The sequence below is a fragment of the Crocodylus siamensis genome, chromosome 12 (assembly GCF_052110815.1).
Source record: "Crocodylus siamensis isolate JL-2025a chromosome 12, ASM5211081v1, whole genome shotgun sequence".
NCBI classification, from domain to species: Eukaryota; Metazoa; Chordata; order Crocodylia; family Crocodylidae; genus Crocodylus; species Crocodylus siamensis.
This window is the reverse complement of record NC_143406.1, coordinates 24,877,726-24,901,100: the sequence shown is the minus strand read 5'-3', so window position 1 is coordinate 24,901,100 and position 23,375 is coordinate 24,877,726. Positions and strand designations below refer to the sequence as shown.

General features: G+C 44.7%; 1 protein-coding gene across 3 annotated transcripts in view; it reads right to left on the bottom strand.

Annotated features, from left to right (window-relative positions):
• RAB11FIP3 (RAB11 family interacting protein 3) overlaps nt 1-23,375 on the bottom strand; it is a 166,621-nt gene that overhangs the window by 66,002 nt on the left and 77,244 nt on the right. For all 3 annotated transcript variants that reach the window (XM_090023283.1, XM_090023284.1, XM_090023285.1), the window contains exon 3: nt 13,716-13,807. In XM_090023283.1, the coding sequence (XP_089879409.1) occupies nt 13,716-13,807 (92 nt within the window). The remainder of the gene's footprint in view (nt 1-13,715; nt 13,808-23,375) is intronic.

Here is a 23,375-nt window from a genome sequence, read left to right as displayed (position 1 = left end):
CACTCACATGGTCAGGGGGCAGCAGGGCAGGCCCTACAAGGAGAGACTACGAGACATGAACCTGTTCAGCCTCCACAAGAGAAGGCTGAGAGGGGATCTGGTGGCTACCTATAAACTTGGCAAAGGGGACCAGCAGGCAATGGGAGAGTCCCTGTTCCCCCAAGCACTACCAGGGGTACAAGGAACAATAGCCATAAGTTGACTGAGAGTAGATTCATGCTAGATATCAGGAGGCACTACTTCACAGTCAGGGTGGCTAGGAGCTAGAACCAAATTCCAAGGGAAGTGGTGCTTGCCCCTACCCTGGGGGTCTTCAAAAAGAGGCTAGACAGCCACCTAGCTGGGGTCATTTGATTCCAGCATCCTTTCCTGCCCATGGCAGGGGTTGCACTAGATGATTTGCTTAGGTCCCTTCCAACCATGAAAATAAACCCTACAGATCCCAAACCAAAACAAAATGAACGTACCCAAATTAAGTAGTGCACAAGTTCTTAACATTTGTTTTGCTGTGAAGAACTAAGTTCTACTTCCTATATCAGCAAACCAGCAATGACATCCCCAATAAGAACAAAGTATTAAGAGGCACTTCAGATAAGTTGGCAAAACTTGAAGTCAGCTGCTCAAGCTCCAGTGTTACACTGTGTGGTTAATGTCATGAAACTGATGGCCCAAATGTGGACTTCTTGGTGAACTATCTTTACACAGGCCCAAGCCCACTCTGTTCTTGAGACCTATTCTCCAGTCTGCAGTCCCTCATCAGATACAGCATATTGAACTACTAACCTAATGGCTGAAGACCCAAATCAAACTTGGTTAGAGCTCCTAGATAAATATTTAAATTGGTTTTGAACTCTCAGAACATTTGAACTGTTTTCTATCGCCCAACATTAGCCTGTTACTAAAAAGTAACACTTCCATAGCCTGAAATCTTGTTAAAAACAGCACATGTGAAACAGGTTTGTGTGTGGTACCAGCTTTCAGTGCTGCCAGGAAATAGTTATCCTTAGGTAGAAAACAATTACGTCACTGAGCATTTCCACACAGTACACTCTCGAGTGAAAGGCACTGACCTAAATTTTAACAGTACTTGTTTAATCCACATATTTGTGCAACATCCCATTTTTCACAGAAGCCAGAGAATCTAACGCTCTGGACCACACTGTCAGTCATTCACTTCTGTAGAACGCAGGCTTGACAAAATATAGTGCTTTTCCAAGATGAAAACAGTCGAGGGTTTGGGGGTTTTTTGTTTTTTTTAATACCTTATTGAAATATAGATTTAGAGCCTGTTGCAGTCACCAGCAAAATGTTAGTACTAGGCTAGGCAGGATTTGCCCTGTGTTTATCTAATGAATGTTTAAACAAGAGATTTTCCCTAAAGCAGTAACCGATTTCTCACAGAACCTGTCTGTTCTCAGTTCAGAACAACCTCCCAGCCATATTCCTTCCGGGATGAGCTCATCAACAAACAGAAACTACAAAAAAGCCACATACATTTTTTTAAAAATCTGCACAGAAACATACAAAGTGCTAGTGAGAGCAGGGAAAAGATCCATTTTTAAATAGGTGACATACTCCAAAAGGACTTGACAAGAAAAGTCACAGCTCTTTCAACAGGGTAAAGACCCACAACTCCACATTGCTGTGTCATAACTACTCACCTGTAGTGTCAAGAAGTTCCAAGACAGGATTCAAATTTTGGTCTCCACGAACTAGAATCTCCCTTGCTTTCTATTTTTGCAATCCAGTTAGATTCTCCTTTGGGTTATATATTATGAGCTCACCTGAGGGCTCATCACCTCCCCGGCAAACAAAAATCCACCTCCAGACATATACTCTGTTAATAAAACTTCAAGTTATTTCTGACAGGGAGGAGGGAAGCAAAGTTCAGGAAGTATTTGCTGCTGGTTTTAAACAGACTAACCTCGGATCTCTACACAGAGTTCCTTTTGTTTCTGACTTCGCAACCTCCCCGATAACAATACACGAGCTAATGCATATTTCCTTGTCATTTTACTGAGATATTATTCGTCACAAAATATAACTAATTCCTTTTCTTCTCCCTGAAAAACAAGCAAGTGAAAAACTGCACAGAGACTCTTAAGATATATGCACATAAGATACACTTTACTATTTAGCAGTACTATAACAAGTGCTCTGGATCATGTCTTTTATTCTCTTACAAAAGCTTAGAAACAGCTTGGTGTTATACAGAATACAAGACTAAGAAAAAGTTCAGACTGAAAAATGAGTAAGTCTTGTAATTTTTCAAAGGGTTTTTCCCACACTTAATACTCTGCTACTGATGGAAAAAGGGGGGCCTGATTTAACAGGTGAGCAAATGTTTATGAAGTCCTAGCCTCATGGTTTATTCCTCTTTTCTAGGCTATCATTTGACAAAGTTACTATTTGTATTTACAATTCATATTTAATTACATTAACATTATACATTTTAAAATGTTAAACAAAAATGGAAATTAAGTAGGAGGGAATTTTCTTCTTATCCCTCCCTAAACAGATACTCATCCAAGCAAAGAAACAGAACAGCAGCAGCAAAAAAGAGGAGAGAGAGAGTCCAATAGGAACTTCTCTACAATTTACATTGCTTGGAAAGTTGTTAGGTTTTCTAGAGCCTCTTGACCTAAAAAATAGGAAATCCTTAAAGTACAATGGTGATGATACAGCAGCTCTCAAACCAAAAGTCCCCTTTCAGTTGTTCAGTACTTTCTCTTGGCTGAATAAGCAATTTAAAACTTGTGTTCTTGCAGTTCCAACAAACAAAGCATCAATCTCTTTAAACTGACCTACAGTCATATTCCTCCAAGCTGATGGATGCATCTTTCCACTGTACTTATACTAGATACCTTGACAAGATTTTAGAATTACACATTTATTTACACACCAGTGCAATTATTTGAAGGCCTGAGCAACTTGTGGGTGGAGTGTGGGAAGGTCCATCTCCTGGTCTTTCAGTATAATTCTGAGCAGATATAGTACTGAGTTGTATTAAAGCAAATAAGTCTGCCAGCCTGCAGTATTACACATTCAAAATTATTTTAATACATCTTAATGTCCCCAAACTGTCTGACTGTAGACCACTGGTTCTCAAACTTTTTGAACTTGAGCAGCACCCCATTAAAAAAAAATAATTTACAGATTACAGTGCTTGCTTCCTTGAAGAGATGCCAGGCAGTGGAGATGAGTGGAAACTCTAGGCAGGGACAAGTATGAGCCTGAGATTATCTGTTAATCTCCTCATACCGTGAGGCACCCAAAGGATCTCATGGCACCCCAATTGAGAATCACTGTTGTAGACCCAGCCATGATGCTGAACAAGAAATTTCAGGTAGACTTCAACGAAAACAGAGTGCCTGACTACTTTTGGTAACCATTTCCCCTCTTTGATGATATATCACCATCTATATACTTGCACCATGTTCTACACATCAAAAACAAAATCACGACCAAGTTTAAGGTAGGGCTGTGCGAAGCATCGGGTGGGGATTCGATTCTGAGGAGATTTGGCTCGATTCGGTGGCCAAGTCTCCAAATCTAAACAGAATTAGGGAACCAATTTAAAGGTTTGAATCGATTCAAAGCTCCTCAGAAAAGATTCAGAGAGCTTTGATGATTCAGGCAGTCCCCAGTGGCTGCAGCAGGGAGCTACAGCTGGACTCTGAGCTGGTAAGTACTAGGGGCTGGGGGAGGGGACCATGGGGGGACCCCTGCCTGCTCCCCCAGGCCCCCCCCCATGGCTGCCCCACCTACTCCAGCTCAGTACTTTGGAAAAATGAAACTCCTAGTGCTCACCAGGTGCTACTGGGCAAAGGAGTGATCCCCACTGCCCCCCACTGCATGGGGGGCTCTGCCATGAGTCCCCCGACCCCTCCCTCACTCCCCCAGCCTCCCCATGGGTGCCTGGGCCAGTTCCAGCCCTTTAAGACAAAAAAGTCCAAGAAAATCCCCGGGACTCTTCGCTCCTGCATTGGCCTCAGGGCTTCGGGAGCTCCACATGGCACGGGGTAGCAGGGGAGAGCAGGGATCACCCCCTGCTGGAAGGAAGCGGTGAGTGCAGAGGTTTTTCTTTTTTTTTTTTTTCTTAAAGGGCCGGAGCTGCAGCAGGCAGCTTGTGCAGAGCCCTCTATGCAGCGTGGGGCAGTGGGGATCGCCCTCCTAGCCAGCAGCACCCACTGAGTCAGGGCTTCCCCCCCACAAGTGCCGGGAGCTGGGGAGGATGGGGCAGCCATTGCCGGGTTGAGAGAGCAGGTGGCAGGTGGGCCTGGTCTGGCTGATTCAGAGATTCAGCAGCAGCCAAATCTCCAAATCAGATTTGGCCAAATAGAATCGGGACAGTAATTCAAATCACTGAATTGAATCACTGTTCCCTGAATCGGCCAAATCTGAATCTGAAGTGAACACTAGCCACTTCACGCCGGCTTAGTTTAAGGTACTCAAAGAACAAACAAAAGCTCCATTAAGCACCACTATAGAAGCATTTAAGCCAGTGTTTCTCCTCCCCAAAGAAATTCCAATTTTTACATTTTGGGGGTTACAACTATAAACATCAGCTACAGGAATAGCACTTATTTTTTTACAGGCATTTTCTTATGATTTATTTGCCTCTTGGACACTTCTCCAAGAGCTTCTTCACCGTGACTTTGTCTAAGAACAGACAAAAACCCTACCATCATTTATAATCCAGCGTTTTGCTGAAAATGGGGCAACAAGAATCCTTCTATAAAACACTTACACTCATGACGTACTCAACTGTTTCTCTGAAATGAAGGAGTCCTGAATATTTGGCCCATTTACTTTAACACTGTTTTCCTACTAGAGAGAATGATTTCTGCCAGCTGACATTTGCAACAATTACTACTGTAACCCACTGCATTTCCTACCATTTTTATACCTCTTACTCAAATGTTTTAGCTTTCTAACCTGCCATGCTTCAGCTGAACAGACCAGTACTTCCAACAATTCTTTCAAGCAGCAGTGCTGTCTAGCAGGCAGGGTAGCAGACATCAACAGACCCTTTAACAGGGCCTTATTCTGCTACAAACTTAGTGCACAACCCTGGGCTTGGTCACTTCATCTCTCTGAGTCTCTGCTCCCCTCCCATCTTTTGCCCATCACCTGTTTAGACTGTACACTCTTCAGACTAGCTGTTTTACAGTGTTTGTACCATCTGCAGCGCTATGAAACCCCACTTCTCTGGTAATAAAATTAGTTTGTTCATCAGCTGTTTAAGGCCCAAGTCTTGAGAGGTGGTACCTCTTTTTGAATAAGCTGTTTGATCAGGAGTCCATTTTGTTGATGCTTCCTGTCACCTTTGTTCCTTGCTACGTTCCACACATTGCAATCTGGCTTCTAGCTTTTCTTGATTCCCCTCCATTGAATGGTCTTCAATTCTGAATACCACTTTGTTTTGGAAAGCAAGAAGTTCATTTTCAAAAATTCTGTGCATCCAGTAGTGCCCAAGATAATACCTTATGAAATGCCTATGCTAAGGCCCTTAGGCAGGCACTGAAGCAGGCCTATTGAAAGCCTACGTTTTGTGTTCTTGGGTTTGTTTGGTTTTTTTTGTTTGTTTGTTTCATTTTGTTGTTGGATTTTGTGGGGATTTTTTTTTGGGGGGGGGGGGGAGTCTTCTTGGTTTTTTTAAAGAAAAAAAATCAGTTTCCTAATTTTTTACTCCTTGCCTTGTCTTTTTAGAAGTTCTACTGTCCAACAAACCTTTGCCTTGAAAAAAACAAATCAAAACAAACAAAAAGGTTGATATTACTCAGTCAACTGATTTCAGTGCCCAGATAGAGAGGTTAATCAAATACAACTAACTTAATTTACAATCTGGATTTAGTTTATAAGTACTAGATAGGTATAAATATAAAGTGTATGTCACTTAAATTTGATTTATTTGATTTTTCTCACCAGCGCTGTTCCATAGTGTACAAATGTATATAAAGATGGCATACTGGACTTTGGCATCAGTCAGAATGATAGTCACTTGACCCAAAAAAACATACCCATTGCATTTAAAAAGAAAAACCCACAAACAGAAATCCTTATAAGATTTCAACAATCTCAGCAGTTACGTGTGCTACAAAATAAATCTCTCAGCCATAAAGAAATTAAATAGGAATTTACATTTTCCCCAGTAAGACTAAGATAAAGTTTTTCAGCAGTATGAACAGGAGTTTATCTAGACCAGTGGTTCTCAACCTTTTCGCTGGGTGGGCAGGAGGTGTGTCACCATGGAGATGCAGTCAATGCAGGGCCCCCAGGGTAGGGTTGTAGTCAGGGCCCTGAGCCTGCAGCAGGCAGCTTGCATCAGCCCCCACTCTGCACACATCTGGGGGCACGTGCCCCCCCCCATACCTCCCTCCCACCCCCTGAATCAGCTGCCTATGGTTCCATCCCACTTCTCACACCAGCCCCATTCCCCACTGCACCCAGCTCCTGCCCCATTCCCTCCTTCATGGGGAGCCTCAATCTGTCCCCTCCTCAACCCCCTTATACTCCCCCGCCTCCCCCCCAGGCTTACTTGCAGGGAGTTGTTCTCCAGGCTCTGCAGCTGTGTTCCTGGCCACATACATATGTGCAGGAGCGTGCATGCACATGGGGAGCCCTGCATCTCACTCCTGGCAGCCCCTTACAGGCTGGAACGCTGCCAGCCTGCACGGGGAAAGTCATGCAGCCTGGGACCAGGACTTCATGTACCTACTGTAAGACTGTCCTGCCCAATTAGGGACAGGTGGTCACCCGATCAATGGCCAGTCCTGACCCAGTACTCCTCACTCCCGGTCTACTGCTCCCCAACACCAGGCTCAGCCCCTCATTGTGGGGTAGGGGGTGGGTACGCAAGGCAGGGGCAGTGTGGAGCATGGGGGGCCCCAAAAAGGGAGTGGGATGGAGCCGTGGATGGCTCGTCTGGAGGGCAGGGGGACCAGAGCTGGCTTCCAGCCACTGCACGCACTTCGGGGGGGGGGGGGGAGGGGAAGCAGGGGAAGGGGACAGGGGGGCACATGCCCCCAGATCTTTGCATGGGGTGATGGCAGGTATGGGCTACCTGCTGTGGGCTCAGGCTTGCCACCCTGCTGCCTTCTCCCAGGACCTCCAGGGCCCAGAGGGTGGAACCTGGCAGGGCAGGACAAAGCGGGACCAGGCAAGAAAGCTCCTTGCTGTTGGAAGCCCTGCGCCATGGAGGTGGCAGGGCAGAGCTGTGCTCCTTGCTGCTGCCAGGCGGGTAAGGGGTGCTTCACCAGGGCAGCGTGGGACATGCAGTGGCAAAGAGCTTCCCTACCCAGCCCCACTCTTCCCTGCTGTGCTGGATCCTGCCCGCTGGGCTACGGAGGCCCCAGGGGGAAGGCAGCAGGGTGGGGAGCCTGCACCTGCCCCACCATGGGCTCCACTCCAGCCATACCGCCTGTGGGGGATGATGACCTGGGCTCCACACTCCACTCCCCTGCAGCCATTACGACTTCCTACAGGTGGCTGCCAAGGCCTGGGCACTGCTGTAGGGGGACAGGGGGCTGTGTCCCTGGCCTTGTATTCCAGGCAGCGGGGGGCCCAGATCTGTGTCCTGGTGAGCTAAGGGGGCATGGGGAGCTTTGATTTTCCACGATAAACCCAAAATCAAATACCAAAATTATAGGTACTTAGAATGTATTTTATTATAGTGACCGAGGCACTGGTAGGTTTCCAAATTCCTTTAAAATTATAAATATATCAATAAAACATTGTGTTCAATTGATACATACACCCCCATGCACATGCGCATGCACACACATACACACTAGTGGCATTTCATTTTAATCATGGATTCTGGGGCTTATCAGCGAACTTGTGATTTTTAAACAGAGAAAACCAGGATCCTTGGTGATGAGCAGCAGAAATTTCCATTTCTAAACTACTGCTGTCATCTACAAGCTTAAACAGACAGCACTGCACCACAGTTGCACTTTTCACAGTTTGAGAGTTTCCTCTGCTGCCTTGAGGGCTGGAGAGATTTTTCCCAAAAGCTTAGTGTTATTGGAGCACAGATTCTGCATAATGCTACAATTTATACTGCCATTTACATGGCTATATACCTATATTACACAGCCTACAGGGCTTGGAGAAAGCAACCATAATAACACCAGAGTATTGACTTACACATTGCTTAGGAACTGAACTCAAGAGATCTTGCTTACACCGCACTACTTTGCTAAGAGGCATTTATTCTTTTCAGCCAACTGAAACACACTTGCTTTCATGCACAGTTACTACCACCATACCTAGATTTCTCAGGGCCTGGTAACAGTGCCGTACCTAGACTCCTGGTGGCCCCAGGTGAACTTTTAGTACCGGGCCCCCCTTCACCAGAGATAATGATAAAAATAATTGGACAACAGGGAAAAAAAAAAAATACCATTATCAGATCATCTTTCTGTCCAGGCCCCAGGCGGCCACCTGGTTCACCACCCATGTCTGTGTCTGCCCAGTAATAAACTGAACAGTTACAGAGCTGCAACAAGACCTGTGGTCAAGAAGGACAAAGTCTACTTGTAGAAAAGTGCAAAGACAGACATGAGCATGGTCTTCCCCACTAGAAAACCAATAAAGAGCAGATGCTTTTTTCCTGTTCTGTTAACATTAAAAAGTCATCACACTAAGTTGTTTCATTCTCTGAAACATTTTGCACTAATTGGACAGCAGAGGGCAATGCTGCCAACTCAGTTCATAGTATGTCCCACTTCCAGTATGATGCAAATCTGTACTTTGTTAACATTTCTTTTTCCTTCACAGGTCATACTAATTACCTCTGTCATCTCTCAGTTTGACAAAATTTAGCTTCTCCTCCTGCCTGCCCTATTTTTTAGCTACTGAAAGGCCTGAGAACTTATTATGCTCTTTCCAGTCCAAAATATTTGGAGATTACAATAGTTTGCTCTCCCCCTTTGCCCATCTCACCCAAACATTTACAGGGTTACAAGCTGTTTTACGCCTAGGCACACATATCCCCTCTCTAAGCACAGGCAGACCTCAAGTGTCCCTGTATCCATCTCACTCCACTTGACAAATCAGGTGAACCATCCTGCCTGTTCTCAATAATTACCAAGTTAAGGAAACTCCTACCAGGAGACAAAGATATTTGCAATATGTGGCAAATATATTTTGGCTTTGGTAACTACACAATGGGCTGTGTCAAGATGCTAAGTTCTAAATTTGTACCCCCCCCCCCCAAGTGCTCCTTATGTTGCTGTGCACTTTAGAATTTATTTTTGAGTATAGCTTCACACTTCTAACCTCAGAAAGGAAGGTGTTATCAGTCCTACAAATACGTTAATCAAGAGGCTGCATTAGAGCACTTATGAAAGAACTGGGAACACAATCCAGATGTTTTGCCTCTTCCATGAGCAGAAAGAGGTCATTAGTCATGTTAGTCTGAAGTCAGGCTAGATTTCCAGGAAGGGTAGATATATAAGAAGGAAGGGAGTGCAACATAATTAGTTACCTTTTCTAGTTCTGAGGTGTCAATCCTTTCCAGAAACAGGACCCATGAATTCTGACGCCCAGGCCCCTTTTTTTACTCTTAAGTGGTAGAGGCCTGTGCTGGTATTTGAGGGATCAGGTTCAAGCCCTGCTGTTGATTCATGTAGTGGAAGCCATATGGCTAAACAAGACAATCTCTGGTTCTGTCCCTCCCCTTCTTTTTTATCCATCATCATATTTAAACAAACCTTTCTTAAAGCAGATGTTTATGAGTCAAACAATTTGTTGCAATTAGGACACACAATGCAACAAAACCTATCGTCCCCATTTCATTTTCTTCTGCAGCAAGCTGGTTAGGCTTGAGCCTGCACAGACAGAGGAAGCACAGAGAGCAGTTTTGCTACGTTTTGGCATTCCACCCAAGGCTATGTTTTTGCCAACCAGTGTTCGGGGGGGGATCTGTGGGGGCTATTACATAATTCCAGAACGAACAAGGTATGAAAAGCATTTCCCAAGAACTACAAGCCTTCTTTCCTCCCCCAATTCCTTCACTCTTTCATAACCCAAATCTCCCCCTGCCACATACCATGACTATAACAACTCTAGACCTATAGTGCTGCAAGAGGGCATAAGGCCTTGTTAAATGTTATGTGCAAAGTGTACATTTGGCCTGACCCCTTTATGAACTATGCCAACGTGAGATTTGAAAGATTCTCTCTTCTGTCAGGAGAGAGAATACCAGGCTTTAACATTTGTTATTCAGATTTTTGTCCTGAAGATTCAGGACACCTGAAAAAGTTAGTAAAATTATGAAATAATGAATTATAGGCAAGAAAAGAACCACCTTATTAAACAGAAGAGATGAGTTTTTATTTGGACTATTTAAACCTTGTTTTGACCTATTTAAATAGACAGCTGAGGGAACAACACTTTGTCAAAAGACATCATCTAAAGGCATAGAGATCCAGCGATCCACCTTTTTGTGACAGCTGATACACTAGGGATGACTAGACTAGAGTCTGAAGTACAAAACAGGCAAATGATTAAGGTTTCCAGGGATGCTTTATGCATCTTCTGTACAAAAGATAACACAAGTTCAATTTCAGTCCTTTGCAGGTCACCCCTAAGAAATTTCCTTTTGTGGCAGACCTCTCACTGTTAAAGAAAATAATAAAATAAAAAAGGGTAGCCACTTTACCCAGCTCTCTTCACTCCAACTGTGTATGTCACTCCAAAAGCCTTAAAAATGGGCTTTTATGCTGAGGATGAGGCGAGTGATCACATGTGCCAATTATGCTTTTCAGAGCCTTAAGGTATCATCTTAATGATAATTTTAACTGCATTGCAGACTTTTTTCTCTAAAGTCTGGAGAGATAAAACTGTTGAACTGCTGCACACCCTTACACCCAGGCAGTTTGGTGAACACAGAATAAGGTCCTTTACACCAAAATACTGTTGGGAGTGCTCCTATATGGGCAAAGGGCAATAGCAACTTCTGAGAACAAGCTCTTTTCTCTTTCCTTTGTTTCACCTAACCTGGATCACCCTTGAATTTTGTTTTAGCATAAAGGACCATCATGTTTTACACTTCATTAACCTCTTTCTCAGGTAGTTCCCCCAAATCACCCAAGGATGGGCTTCTACAGCATACAGTGCCAGCTAATATCTCAGACTAGCTGAGAGGAAAAAAAATGTTTTCCTGCTCACAGCAGGTTTCTTTGTACCAGCATTTCTCTCACCACCTCTTTAGCTCTTCTGAAACAGGATGTGCTGAGTAAAAAAGCAGACTAGGGGCTTGCTGATCAGTTTATATAGGATAGGGGAGGGAAACTCCCCCCGCCCCACAAGAAAACATTAATGTATTTTTTTAATGTATAACAGGGATCTCTCTCATGTACCAAAGCTCTTCAAAGTCTTTACAGGCTGGAAATGATTTGGGGTCGTGTATCCAAGACAACAGCAGCAATTTCTGCCTGGTATATTAGCACACACTCACTGACCTAGGAGCACACAGAAATTGCACTCAGTTCAAAATACAAAGGGATTTTTAAAAGAAGCAGGCCAAAGATCCTTGCTTTTTTCCCCCTTCTGTTCACCTTATTCTGACGGATCAGTGACTCAGTCCTACAGGCATTTCATTCTGACGGGGCAGGCCAAGCTTCTGGATGCAGCTCTCAGAACAGTTTGTTCAAACTGCTCTCAAGGAACTAGGAAAGTGACCAGGAAGTGTCCTGCTCTAATCCCCATCCCTTAAGAAACACCATTCACCCTTGGGATGTAGGTTTAAGCTAAGATCCTTACCAGTGTGAGTGTAACCGAGCCATCAATCTGACCCAGACAGCAAGCCTTTTAAGCCTCTAAATGGCTATCGGCATAGGAAAAAAAAAACCAAGCAGTAGCTGCAATAGTCATTTTACACAGTCCAGTGAGTAGAGGTAGATGATCATGTGTGGCCTTGAACAAACTGGGAGAGAAATTGGAAGAAATGCACTCCTCACCCCCAAACCATAACTGATTCCCTTTAAGTCAAATGGCAGCAGTCGTCTTTCCCAGAACAATGATCTTATTTGCAAGGTTTATTCAAATATATAATAGGTGTCAAACTGCAAAACGTATTTTTATCTGCCTAGATGGAGCTTAGGTCAAGACAACAAGGATAGTCTGCATACAAGGAAACAGACTAAACACTGCACAGCTAAAAAGCCTTTCAATGGAGGAACTTACAGCCTGCACATTAATTAGGTCCATGATATAATCACCTACCAGTAGGCTGAAAAACAGAAAGGTTAAAGGAACTTGCTCATTGAGCAAGTTACAATGGCTTCAACGAAAAAGGGAACCAACCAAGCTGTTTCATAAAAGCCGCGAAAGTGAAAGAAGTGGAGTCTGAAATAGAAATAGCTTAACTTTAATATTGCTTCAGACAAGGGCTCTTCAAAGTGACACCTAAGAGCCTCATGAAGCTTATTGTCTTAAAAAGGACCAGTGACGTCCCTATGCTTTTAATTACAAAGAGGAGGACAAAGCTGATCAGTGGCAGATTTATTACTAGGGAACACATGCATACAGTTCTATCCCTTCATCAAGAAGATACAAGACCAAGAAAATGAATGATGTGCTATGCAAGTATTTCTGACAAAGCAACCTCATGCATATTTATAAGCCAATCCAGAGCAAGCTGGGAGAATCTTTTAGGTGAGTGGGTGAGCACTGGTAAAATCTGAAAGCATGGGGGAAGAAGTGCATTATGCAAGACTGAACGAAATAGCAAATCATTTAAGAGAACGTTAAAGGAAAAGAAAAAACAAGTAAAAAATGTAAATTCAATTCAACATGGATATTTGACCTCTGCCACTGTGGAATCAGGAGGCTGTTTGCCCAGAAGATAATTATAGTAGCCTTCCCTCTGCTGCTGTTTGGAAGAAACAGAGTAAACCAACACACTAGGGAAGAACAAAAAGCCCACAAGTAAAGATGACAAACATGTTACTGTAACAGGAGCCTCATGTACAGCTGGGGAGAGTGAAGAACAGGAGAAACTGGAATGCCCCACTCTGTTCTGAGGACCAAGGAGGTCAAAGGCAAATTAATTAAAAAGCTGACTGTGGGAACAAAAATAAAAAGGAAGAAACCCACAGTGTCTTTTGTTTTGCCTTTTACTGACAACACAGCGATGAATGATGAGGTCTGAAACATCCTGCTATGTCTTTCTGTCTGGAAATAGCCTCCAAGAACTCACAGCAGAGAAAGACAGGCCCACAATTGGCATACTTTATGAAGTAGTTCCTGAAACCAGGTTTATGCACTGTCACTACAATCCCAGGAGGCAAGTCTTCATGCAAATACAGCGAGCAACCACTGCCAATGCGCTCAGGTTTGGCCACAAGGGGGCCCACTCCAATGGTGAGCACAACACCATCAGCTTGTGGCCAAAGACTTGCAAACCCAGCAGCCTTCAGTGCAACTGATCACTAATACTGAGCGCTAAAGCAGCACAGGGCTGCATCTGACAGCTAGAAATCCTTATTCTGATTCCAATTCAGTGCTTGGGTGTATAACAGAGCACACGGGGCAGATGTTCAGAAGTCCTGCACTCTTCAATTCCCACACAAAGTTGATAGGAGCCGTGAACATTCAACACCTTTAGTTAAAATCAAGGCCAACATATTTTGCAGCCCTCTTCTCCCTTCCCACCCCCCACAATGTAGATGCATGCAGCTTTCATGCCCTTAGCTCATACTTGCCTCAAATGTGACAAAGTCATCAAACTCATCAGGACAGGTTGGGGGATCCTCTTCCTGAGCGTATCCCATATCATACAACTGACTGTCAGGATCTGCAAGAAAAGAAAAAAAAAGAGAGCTCAGCTTCTACTAGAAGGGACTAAAAATGGATTTGGACCCCAAAACAAAGAAGCACCTTTTGAGTGACTGAGAAATACAAATCAAGAGTGAGGGGCCTATTTCACCACTTTCACTGAAGAGCCTAATTTGACAGCATCCAAACAAAAGGTAGAGCATGAATCCAATCAAAACAGTGCTTTCAGCACTCTATCCTTGGAGCCCCCTTTCCACCATGAGAAGGTGGCTTCTGCTTTCAAACTCAGTCTGGCAGGACTCCTGCTGCTTCTCCTTTTCTGTGCATGTTCTTTCACATTTTTGTCACTGCCTTTTCCTTCTCCTCTTTCTGCCTCTTCATTCAGCCTATTCAGCTAGCAGCAGATGAATGTATTAGTTCTACACAAAATGGAGCTGTCTGCCCGGGAACAGTGAGAAGGAGCAGCTTGCAGCTACATACAGCTTCTCCCATCCCTACATGAGCACCCACCTTAGCAGAAAGCAAGGAAAACCAGGAGGGCTTTCAAAGAGCTACACTAAAACACTTTTTTCTGAAGCCCAATACAGTGTGCAACAGAGGAGAAATACAGTTTCTCAGTCCCAAGATTTCCTCACTCTTATGCATAAGTTCCCCCAAAACTTCTTTGGGAAACATCTACATGTTCTCTAGCAGGTTGTTCATGCTGTGAGTTGAGAAACACCAAATTAAAATAAAATGCCATATATCATCAGCTCAAAATAAATAGCAGATACAAGACATGTCTTGGAGCTGCATGCACGAATAACCCAAAGCTGTTCAACTTGAATTTAAAAAATAAAACAACTCATCAAAATAACTTCCTTTCCTGGATAAGTGATACTAGGGAAGCTCTTCAAATCAGGATGTATTTGGAACAGATGGGCTTTAACTCTACCACTAGCACCTGTGTATGATAAGAATGTAAAAAGCACAGTCCATAGGCATTTCAAATAGCTGTTTCCCAGCAGTTTACCTATACAGACAGTTTGGAGCATTTATAGGCTCAAGACCAAAATTAAGTGATATCTATACATCTAAGCTTTGCTCCAGTACTTGATCTCACCAGTGCAGCCATAAGCAGAGAAGCATGTGCAAGCTCCATTGCAGAGAACACTCTTAGAACCCTATGCACAAACTTAAGTTAAGCAATAAAGAGCATTTGCTATTAATAGGTTTGACTTGGGCCATACTGCCTCCAGCTCTTAATACTGTAACAACTGTCAGGACACATGATTGGGAGCCCAGAAAACAGGGTTCTGTTCCTAGCTCCAGAACAGACTTGACATATTACTACACATCTTCCCCATCTCTGTTTTCATTGCTACCCATGTCTATTCAGAGTGAAAACTTGTAGGGTCAAGAGACATTTCAGATGGGAACTCTTAAGAACACACATATGCATAGCAAGTACCCAAGCAAGCTACTTTCAGTCAGTACTACAGCTGGATATCCACCTTGTGCTCCACGCTGCGAGAAGGCTGGGCAGAGCTCTCTGCCTGACAAGGAAAGATCCTTCTTTAGGCAAATGACACCACGAGGTGAAAAGGGCATGCTTTTTACAAGAATGTGCTTATTTCACTGCTGTCATCAACAGGCCCTTTGAGAAGCAGCAAGTTCAAGACGACGAAGTTTGAGTAGCACAGGTAAAAAACAGACAAAACAACAAAAACAGTCTTCCTTGGGTGTGGAAAATGGTCTGAACTGTCCATGTCTGGTTTACCGAAAGTTGTGGTATTCCCTAAAGACAGTATAGGTTAAAGTAATTCTCTCTCAAAAAGTTCTCTTTTATGAAAAGTCCTGTTTTTTATGCTTCCCCATGCCTTCAGATATCTTTCTTTCCTCCTTTCACCTTTTGACTCTCCACTCATCCAAATGCTAAAAACTTGACAGGCTGTCCCTGTCAGCCAGCCAGTAAAGACTATACTGCACACGTACACCAAAACTGGGCTCCAGGAGAGACTAACTTAACTTCTTTGTGTTGACAGATAGCTCTGGTGTATGTCTATGGACTGTAAAGCTATCCAGTTTGGAGGAAGTTTAACACATGGCTTTCTTAAAGATTAGACCTCCTTAACTTGAATGTGTGGCTCACTGGCAAAACCATAAATCAGACTGAAGAATGAGCTTGAACTTCTTCACTAGAGAATGGTGTATGATGTGCTCTACTGTAGGCATGTGGTAGGGTCATTGCTTCAATAGACAAAAGGTGCCCTTGTCTGCAATTTATGGCTGCAGTATCTCTGGTGATTTGCCTCTGTAGCAGCATGGATATCTGTACATTTTATTTCCAGTGATTCTAATCTTTTGACTCTGGTTTTTGATCAAGGCAGAAACTGTTACTTATTTGGCCACAGTGATTTTGTGCACCAACATTAAGGCAACTCTGCAGAGTTCCTCTTCCTATGCAAATGTTCTCAGGTGGAAAACAGTCCTTTTCCAAAGGCAGCACTACCTTTATTTTTAGCCATAATATTATTAACAAAAGGCAGAAACAGGGAAGAATTAATTGCAGATCTAGTTTCTCTCCATTTAAATTACAGGATCCTGTAGAGATAGAAACATCTATACGTTACCCAGGCTGAACAAGGTATGGCTGGACCAGTATAAGAATGATGCTTAATTGGCAGGGGTGGATACGGTAACCTATTAAGTCGCTCCCCTCTCTGTTTTCTTTGGTTCTAGGATATCAATTTAGGAACAGCTTAATGACTCCTACAACTGGTAAGAGCCAACTCTTCAACTGTATGGGCAAGGATAATGATCTGACAGCTGACAGAACATGGGAGTGCTTGAGAAATCCTCAATAGGAGCAGATATAAGGCTGATATTTGTTAAAGGATGAATGGTCTTTCCAAAATACCCTATAACCAAGGCTCCCTCCAAGCTGTGCATGTGTGTGGCCATGCACAATTTAAAATCTTGCCGCGCACTAACTTTTTAATGCTGTGCGCCCGCCCAGAGAGAAGCTGGGCGTGGAGCACGGCGGAGGCACCAGGGCCAGTGCGGGACACTTACCGGAGGTAAGCTCCTCTTGTGGGGCAGGCAGTGGCTCGTCCCCAAGGTGAGGGTGGGGGTGGGGGCGGGGACAGGGCTGGGGCAGCGTGCCTCCTTGCTCCCCAAAGCGAGATGAAGCAGAGGGCTGACACCAGGGACTGCTCTGCTCCCCAGCCCCGACACCATGTGCCTCCTTGCTCCCCAAGGCAACGCAGGGGCAGGGGCTGGGGCTGGCGCAGGCTAGCTACCACTCAGGGGAGCTGCATCCTCAGCAAGAGAGATCCTCTTAGTCTGACCCATCTCTGCACCAAGATGTATGTAACTAAACTGCTTGTAAAAACAGTTTCAAAGAATATAGGTAGAAAAAGTAGTGTTTGTTCACAGGTTTATGAGCTGGAGAGGTGAGGGGACATAGATCATAGTACAGCAATTAAGTTAGAATCCTGAAAATGCAAGAAATCCCCCAAATCTTCACATGCAGCTACCAGGTAAAATACCCAAAACACCAAGAACATCCTGTAACCTGCCAGAGGCAAAAACAGAGCGGAGAGCACTGCTAATGACCTAATACTGCAACAGAGAAGTAGTATCTAATGTATGCTCAACAGATCCTGAGATAATGACCATTCCCCATGATACAAAAGAAGGTAGTTTTCTGTCAGTGATTGATCTTTATGCAAATCAAACCATTTCACAAGTCCTTTTCAATTTCATTGTTTGTTTTTAATTGGGAAAAGTTAAAATATTTTTTTGAACTGATGACACTAAAACCTCCCCATCGTGTAGAAACATTTGGCTTTGGTAATGTTGTTATGATTCATTTCATTTGGACTTTTCAATCTATTAATGGGACAATATTTTATAAATATAATATTATTTACTATTTATATGAGGAAGGAGGACCCAGGAAATTATAGGCCTGTTAGTCTTACCTCAAGTCCTGGGGAAGCTCTTTGAGAAAATTATCCAGGTGCACATCTGCAAGGGGCAAGCAGGGCAGTGTATGCTTAGGCGCAACCAACATATGTTCATTAGAGGCAGGTCCTGTCAGACTAACCTGGTGGCTTCTATGACCAGGTCACAAAATCCTTGGATGCAGTCTTTCTGGACTTTAGGAAGGCCCTTGACACTGTCTCTTAACCCTGTTCTTGATAAAAAAATTAGGAGATTGTGGTGTTGATGCCTACTCAGTCAAATGGGTCGCCAATTGACTGTAGGGCCGCACCCAAAGAGTGGTGGTGGACAGGTCATTTTCGACCTGGAGAGATGTGGGCAGTGGGGTCCCCCAGGGCTCAGTCCTTGGGCCTGCACTGTTCAACATCTTCATCAGTGACTTGGAAGAGGGGGTGAAAAGCACCTTGTTCAAATTCGCAGATGACACTAAGATGTGGGGAGAAGTGGGCACGCTAGAAGGGAGGGACAGGCTGCAATTGGATCTGGACAGGTTACAGGTGTGGACGGATGAGAATAAGATGGGATTCAGTACTGACAAGTGCAAGGTGATGCACCTGGGGAGAAAGAACCAGCAGCATACCTACAGGCTGGGGAACTCTCTTCTTGTCAGTACAGAAGCAGAAAAGGATGTTGCAGTCATTATAGACTCCAAGATGAACATGGACCAACAATGTGGGAATGCAGTCAGGAAAGCCAACCGCACCTTGTCATGCATCCACAGATGCATCACGAGCAGGTCCAAGGAGGTGATCCTCCTCCTCTATGCAGCACTGATCAGGCTGCAGTTGGAGTACGGCATCCAGTTCTGGGCACCGCAATTCAAGAGGGATGTGGACAACATGGAGAGGGTTCAGAGGAGAACCACTCGCATGATCGGGGGCAGCAGGGCAGGCCCTACAAGGAGAAGCTACAAGACCTGAATCTGTTCAGCCTCCAAAAGAGAAGGCTGAGAAGGGATCTGGTGGCCGTCTATAAACTGGCCAAGGGAGATCAGCAGCAATGGGAGAGTCCCTGTTCCCCTGAGCACTACCAGGAGTAACAAAGAATAACGGCCATAAGTTGACAGAGAGTAGACTCAGGCTAGATATCAGGAGGCGCTACTTCACAGTCAGGGTGGCTAGGTTCTGGAACCAACTTCCAAGGGAAGTGGTACCCGCTCCTACCCTGGGGATCTTCAAAAGGAGGCTAGATATACACCTTGCTGGGGTCGTTTGAGCCCACCATTCTTTCCTGCTCATGGCAGGGGGTCAGACTTGATGATCTGCTCAAGTCCCTTCCGACCCTACCTACTATGAAACTATGATATAGGAATGAAAAAACCCAGCATTTAATTGACTGTGTTGAGTTATAACCCTAAAAGGAATCTTCATGGTTACAAAATGCACAGTACTGGTTCTAGCATTAATTTACTGTTTGGGAAATTAAATGGTGACTGCTTGGGAAGCATCAGCATAAATACAGGGAAAGAACACACAAATAAGCAGTGAGCAAGAAAGTAATTCTGGGGTGGACCAAAGCGGCACGTGCTGAAAAGGGGAGGCAGGACCAATCTGGGAATGGACCAAATCTGCGTGCTTACGGATCACTACAACTTAGAAGGAACATTGCCTATAACTGGGGTTTGCAACCTACAGTCTGAAGACTGGATGCAGCCCATAAAGTTTTTATCAGAGGTGTGGCCAGAATCAGGATGGAGAGGAAAGAGAATCAGGGCAGGCAGTCAGGTTCAGGCTTGCAGTGCCTAGGGCAGCAGAAGCACCTGGGGCTCAGATGGGTGGGGCTAGTAGAGGCAGGCTGGGCCTCTCTGGGCAATGGAGAGTCCAGAGTGCTGAGACAGTGGCAGGGGCTAGGCAGGTGGCGCTCTATGGAGGACAAGAGACGCATCACTGCAAGACACCTCATAATCACATATGGATGGTGCTTTTCTAAGAGGATTCAAATTCCTCCTCTATAATTTCAGGAAGGGGAAACGGTGGATGGCTCCAGCAGCTAGGTTCTCGGTGTGCAGCACAGCACATGGCATCCAGACCCTGGGAGCTGCATGAGGTGGCTCAGGTCCAACATCTGGCGTGCAGCCAGAGATGCAGTGTTCAGGATGGTGCACAGAGTAGGACCTTTGGAGCACTGGGGTGGCTCAGGTCCTCAACCCCTGGAACGAGGCTGGGAGCTTGGTGTAGGAGGCGCTGCACGGGGGGTCCAGGAGCGGACCAAGCCTTGTGCTGCACAAGGCAGCCCAGGCCTCCAACCCATAGCAAAAGGTTGAGTCCAGAGAATCAGACGGTGATCAGGCTACTGAGCCAGCAGAAAGGGACAAGCCAGAAGCCCCAGAAGCCCTGCATAGCGGAGCCCACTGCAAGCGAGAGAGCAGTCTGGCGCACAGGACAAGGGGCACCCTCCAGGCCTGAGAGCCATGAGTTGCAGGGAAAAGAGGATTCCCACAGGGGAGGAGGAGTCCCCCCTGGTTAGTGGAGGTCAGAAAGTGGAGGTCCCACTGGGAGGGCCCCCCTAAAGTTACCAGCTTCTTTGTAGGGCATGGGAAAAAGCCCAAGGGCATTAGGGTTTCCCCTTAGGATTGAGTTGATCTTTGGGGTTCTTGTGCCTTAAGCAGTGATGTCATACCTTATATTTTGTGAACTCTCACGTTTGTAAATGAGAAGATGAGTAGAGTCCTAGGGCTCTGCTGGGACCCCCTGTTGCTATTATTTCATCTGTTGTTTATTTGTATTTATTTGTGGCTTATTTATTGTTCACCCATACTTATCTATACTTTATCTGTTGACTATCTATGTTTATTTTGGGGTTTATCTGTTTCAGATCAGATACTTACCTGTGACTTATCTGTACCTGGAGCACTGATATAAGGTTTTATGGCATTTACCCAGAAAGTATTGTTTATATTATTTGTTTAGATTTCTTATAAATATATATATATATTGTACATATGTTTATATCCATGTTTCTTTTCCTTGTGATAAGTTAAGGTAAATAAATATGTATATAGTTAAGTCTCCTGACTGTCCTGGCCTGGTTCTATAGGGACAGAGGGAAACTGAGCAGTCTGCAGTTCCCCCACAGCACACCTGCCACCTAACAATCCCCTTCAGCTGGAGAAGGGGAGTATATACCCAAGTTACCTGGGCTACATGTATAGTCTGCAACACTGGCAACAGGCAAACTGTCCCCATGCTGACAGCAACAAGGGAAGTTTCTGAAGGAGTTTTAGGCCTCATACAGATATTCAGTTTCTCCTGGAAGAATCACTGCACTCCCAGGAAAAACCACCAGTGTACTGATATTCAGGCTTTTTCCTCCCAAAGTAGAAAAAGCCACTCCAGGAGAATAAAAAACAAACAAAAACCTGGGAATAATTAGAGTTAAGTCACATCCAGGAAAGTCTCCTGGGTGAGCAAATGTCTATACATGCCATGGCATCTCTCCAAAGAAAATATAGATTGTCAACATTCCCTGCTCCACCAGGACACTGTGTTCTTCACTGGACTCTGCTACTCCATGAAAGAGCAGAACACCCCCTTCGCAATCCTCACATTGTGCTGCAGGGAAACACAGGTTGACCATGAGCAGTCTGAGTCAATCAATCAGGGCTGCCCAATGCACTGCTGCCATCTGTGACCAGGCAGACTAAGGGAGCCTGCAGAGCAAACTGAGATGTATACACAGCCAGCCAGCTCCCACCCCACCCTGGCTATTGCTGGTTGGGGAGATAGTTAGGGTTACCATATGTCCAGGTTTTCCCAGACATGTCCTCTTTTTGGGTCCTCCCATCCCAGTCTAGGCAGTTTTTTTGAATATCAACAAATGTCCAGGATTTGGGATTTTGCTTTGCTCACTATCAAAGTCTTCCCTAGCACTAGGCTGCAGCTGGCCAGTGGAGGCACCTGTTCCTCCATCAGGGGACAGGAACTGGGGATGGGAAACAGGGATGCATGGCTCGTCTACACTGGTGTTTGTACTCATCGGGGTGGGGCTGTGGGGGCGAGGGTTGCAGGTCAGGAGTGATGGAACTAGGAAGGCTTGGGGGTGTGGTTTAGAAGTGAGGAACACCAAGGTGGTGGGGGACTTTGGGTCAGAAGCGCAGGGAACAGGCAGTGCCAGGGGGCTGCGGGTTGGGAGTGAGGGACACTGCCTTGGGAGAGGCAGGGACAGGGCATGGACATATCATGCCCCCCAACCATCATATTAATACCCCCCTCTCCTGCAACAGGCATCTTCTTTTTTAACACTGGAAATATGGCAACCCTAGAGATAGTAAATTCTTCACAGCAGGGGATTTTAATCATGTGATTTTTTTTTTTTTTTAAAGGATGGTTGCATGCAGACATATTGACAAGAACACTGCCCAACAAGAATAAATATAATCTCTGCTACAGCCTGAAAACACCCAGCCTCTGTTGCAATCTCAATCTGATCAGACATGTTTTGATATTACCCTTCTTGAATTCCCAACTGCATGAGCAGACAGAGTTCAACTCTCATGAAGTTTTGTGGAGAACGTGGATGCAAGTTATCCCACTGGGATGCAACAGAAGTAGGCTACAAAGATCTGAGACAGATTCTATTTTTACACTGATTTGGGTTTCTGAATATAAATAACACCACTAAAGATCTTGGTGGAATGGCAGGGAAGATAATCTTCTATCCATTTCTCATCAGTTGCCTGCACACTTGCTAGTGATCCATTTAGCAGAAGTAATACCTAGGAGACAGTGGGAAACATGGTTGATTTCCACATCTCCACACCCCAAGGCAATACTGCTTTTTCCACTAACATCAAACACCAGAGAGAGAAGACAAAAACCAATGAACAACACAGGCTGAGTTTTATGCTCATCTTGCCTCTTGTGGCAGCATTCTCTCCCCAAAACCCCCCAAACCATATGGTGCTTTATGTATATTATGAGTTACTATGGAGATATCGCCTGCCTGTCCTCCAACACAATAGGCTGCATTAAGCTTTCAAATTCCTGTCCACACAAACAGAAAAACAAAAGGATTTGGCTGCTTATTAGGAGCTCCAGGGCCATGAATGCCATCTTTACATATGTGTAAACATGCTACAGTTCAGGTAGCATAGATGGCTGCCCTCACTTCGAATTTTTCTTCTCTTAAATGACTACACCACTTCAGCAAAACAAAAAGCTAAAAAATTAGGAAGCCCTGGAGTAGACTGTTCCTGAAATAGATTAAAATTGGCTTCAGAACACACAGCAGAGGATTTCAGTAGCAACTGAGCACTTGAGTAAAGAGCTGAGAGCAGGCTGACACGGGTCAGTAGCAGAGCTACTGGCTGACTTCACATAGGGATGACCTAGAAAAACAGATCCTTTTAGAAGTGTTTAAGTCAGATCACAACAGAGCATGCTGCTGGGAGGTACAGAGCCAATATACTCAAAATTGAGTTGTGACAACTGTGTGCAGATAACTGACTTTCACTACTTCGCTGAAGAATTTGTCTGGGAATCGATTTGGACAGTAAGGATAAAGAACAGAAATCAGAAAGATTTAGAGCCCCCATAAGAATAGGTTTGGTGGCAGGATGGGGCAGAGGGAAAGGAAAAGAATCTTAACAAAACTTTGTCCTG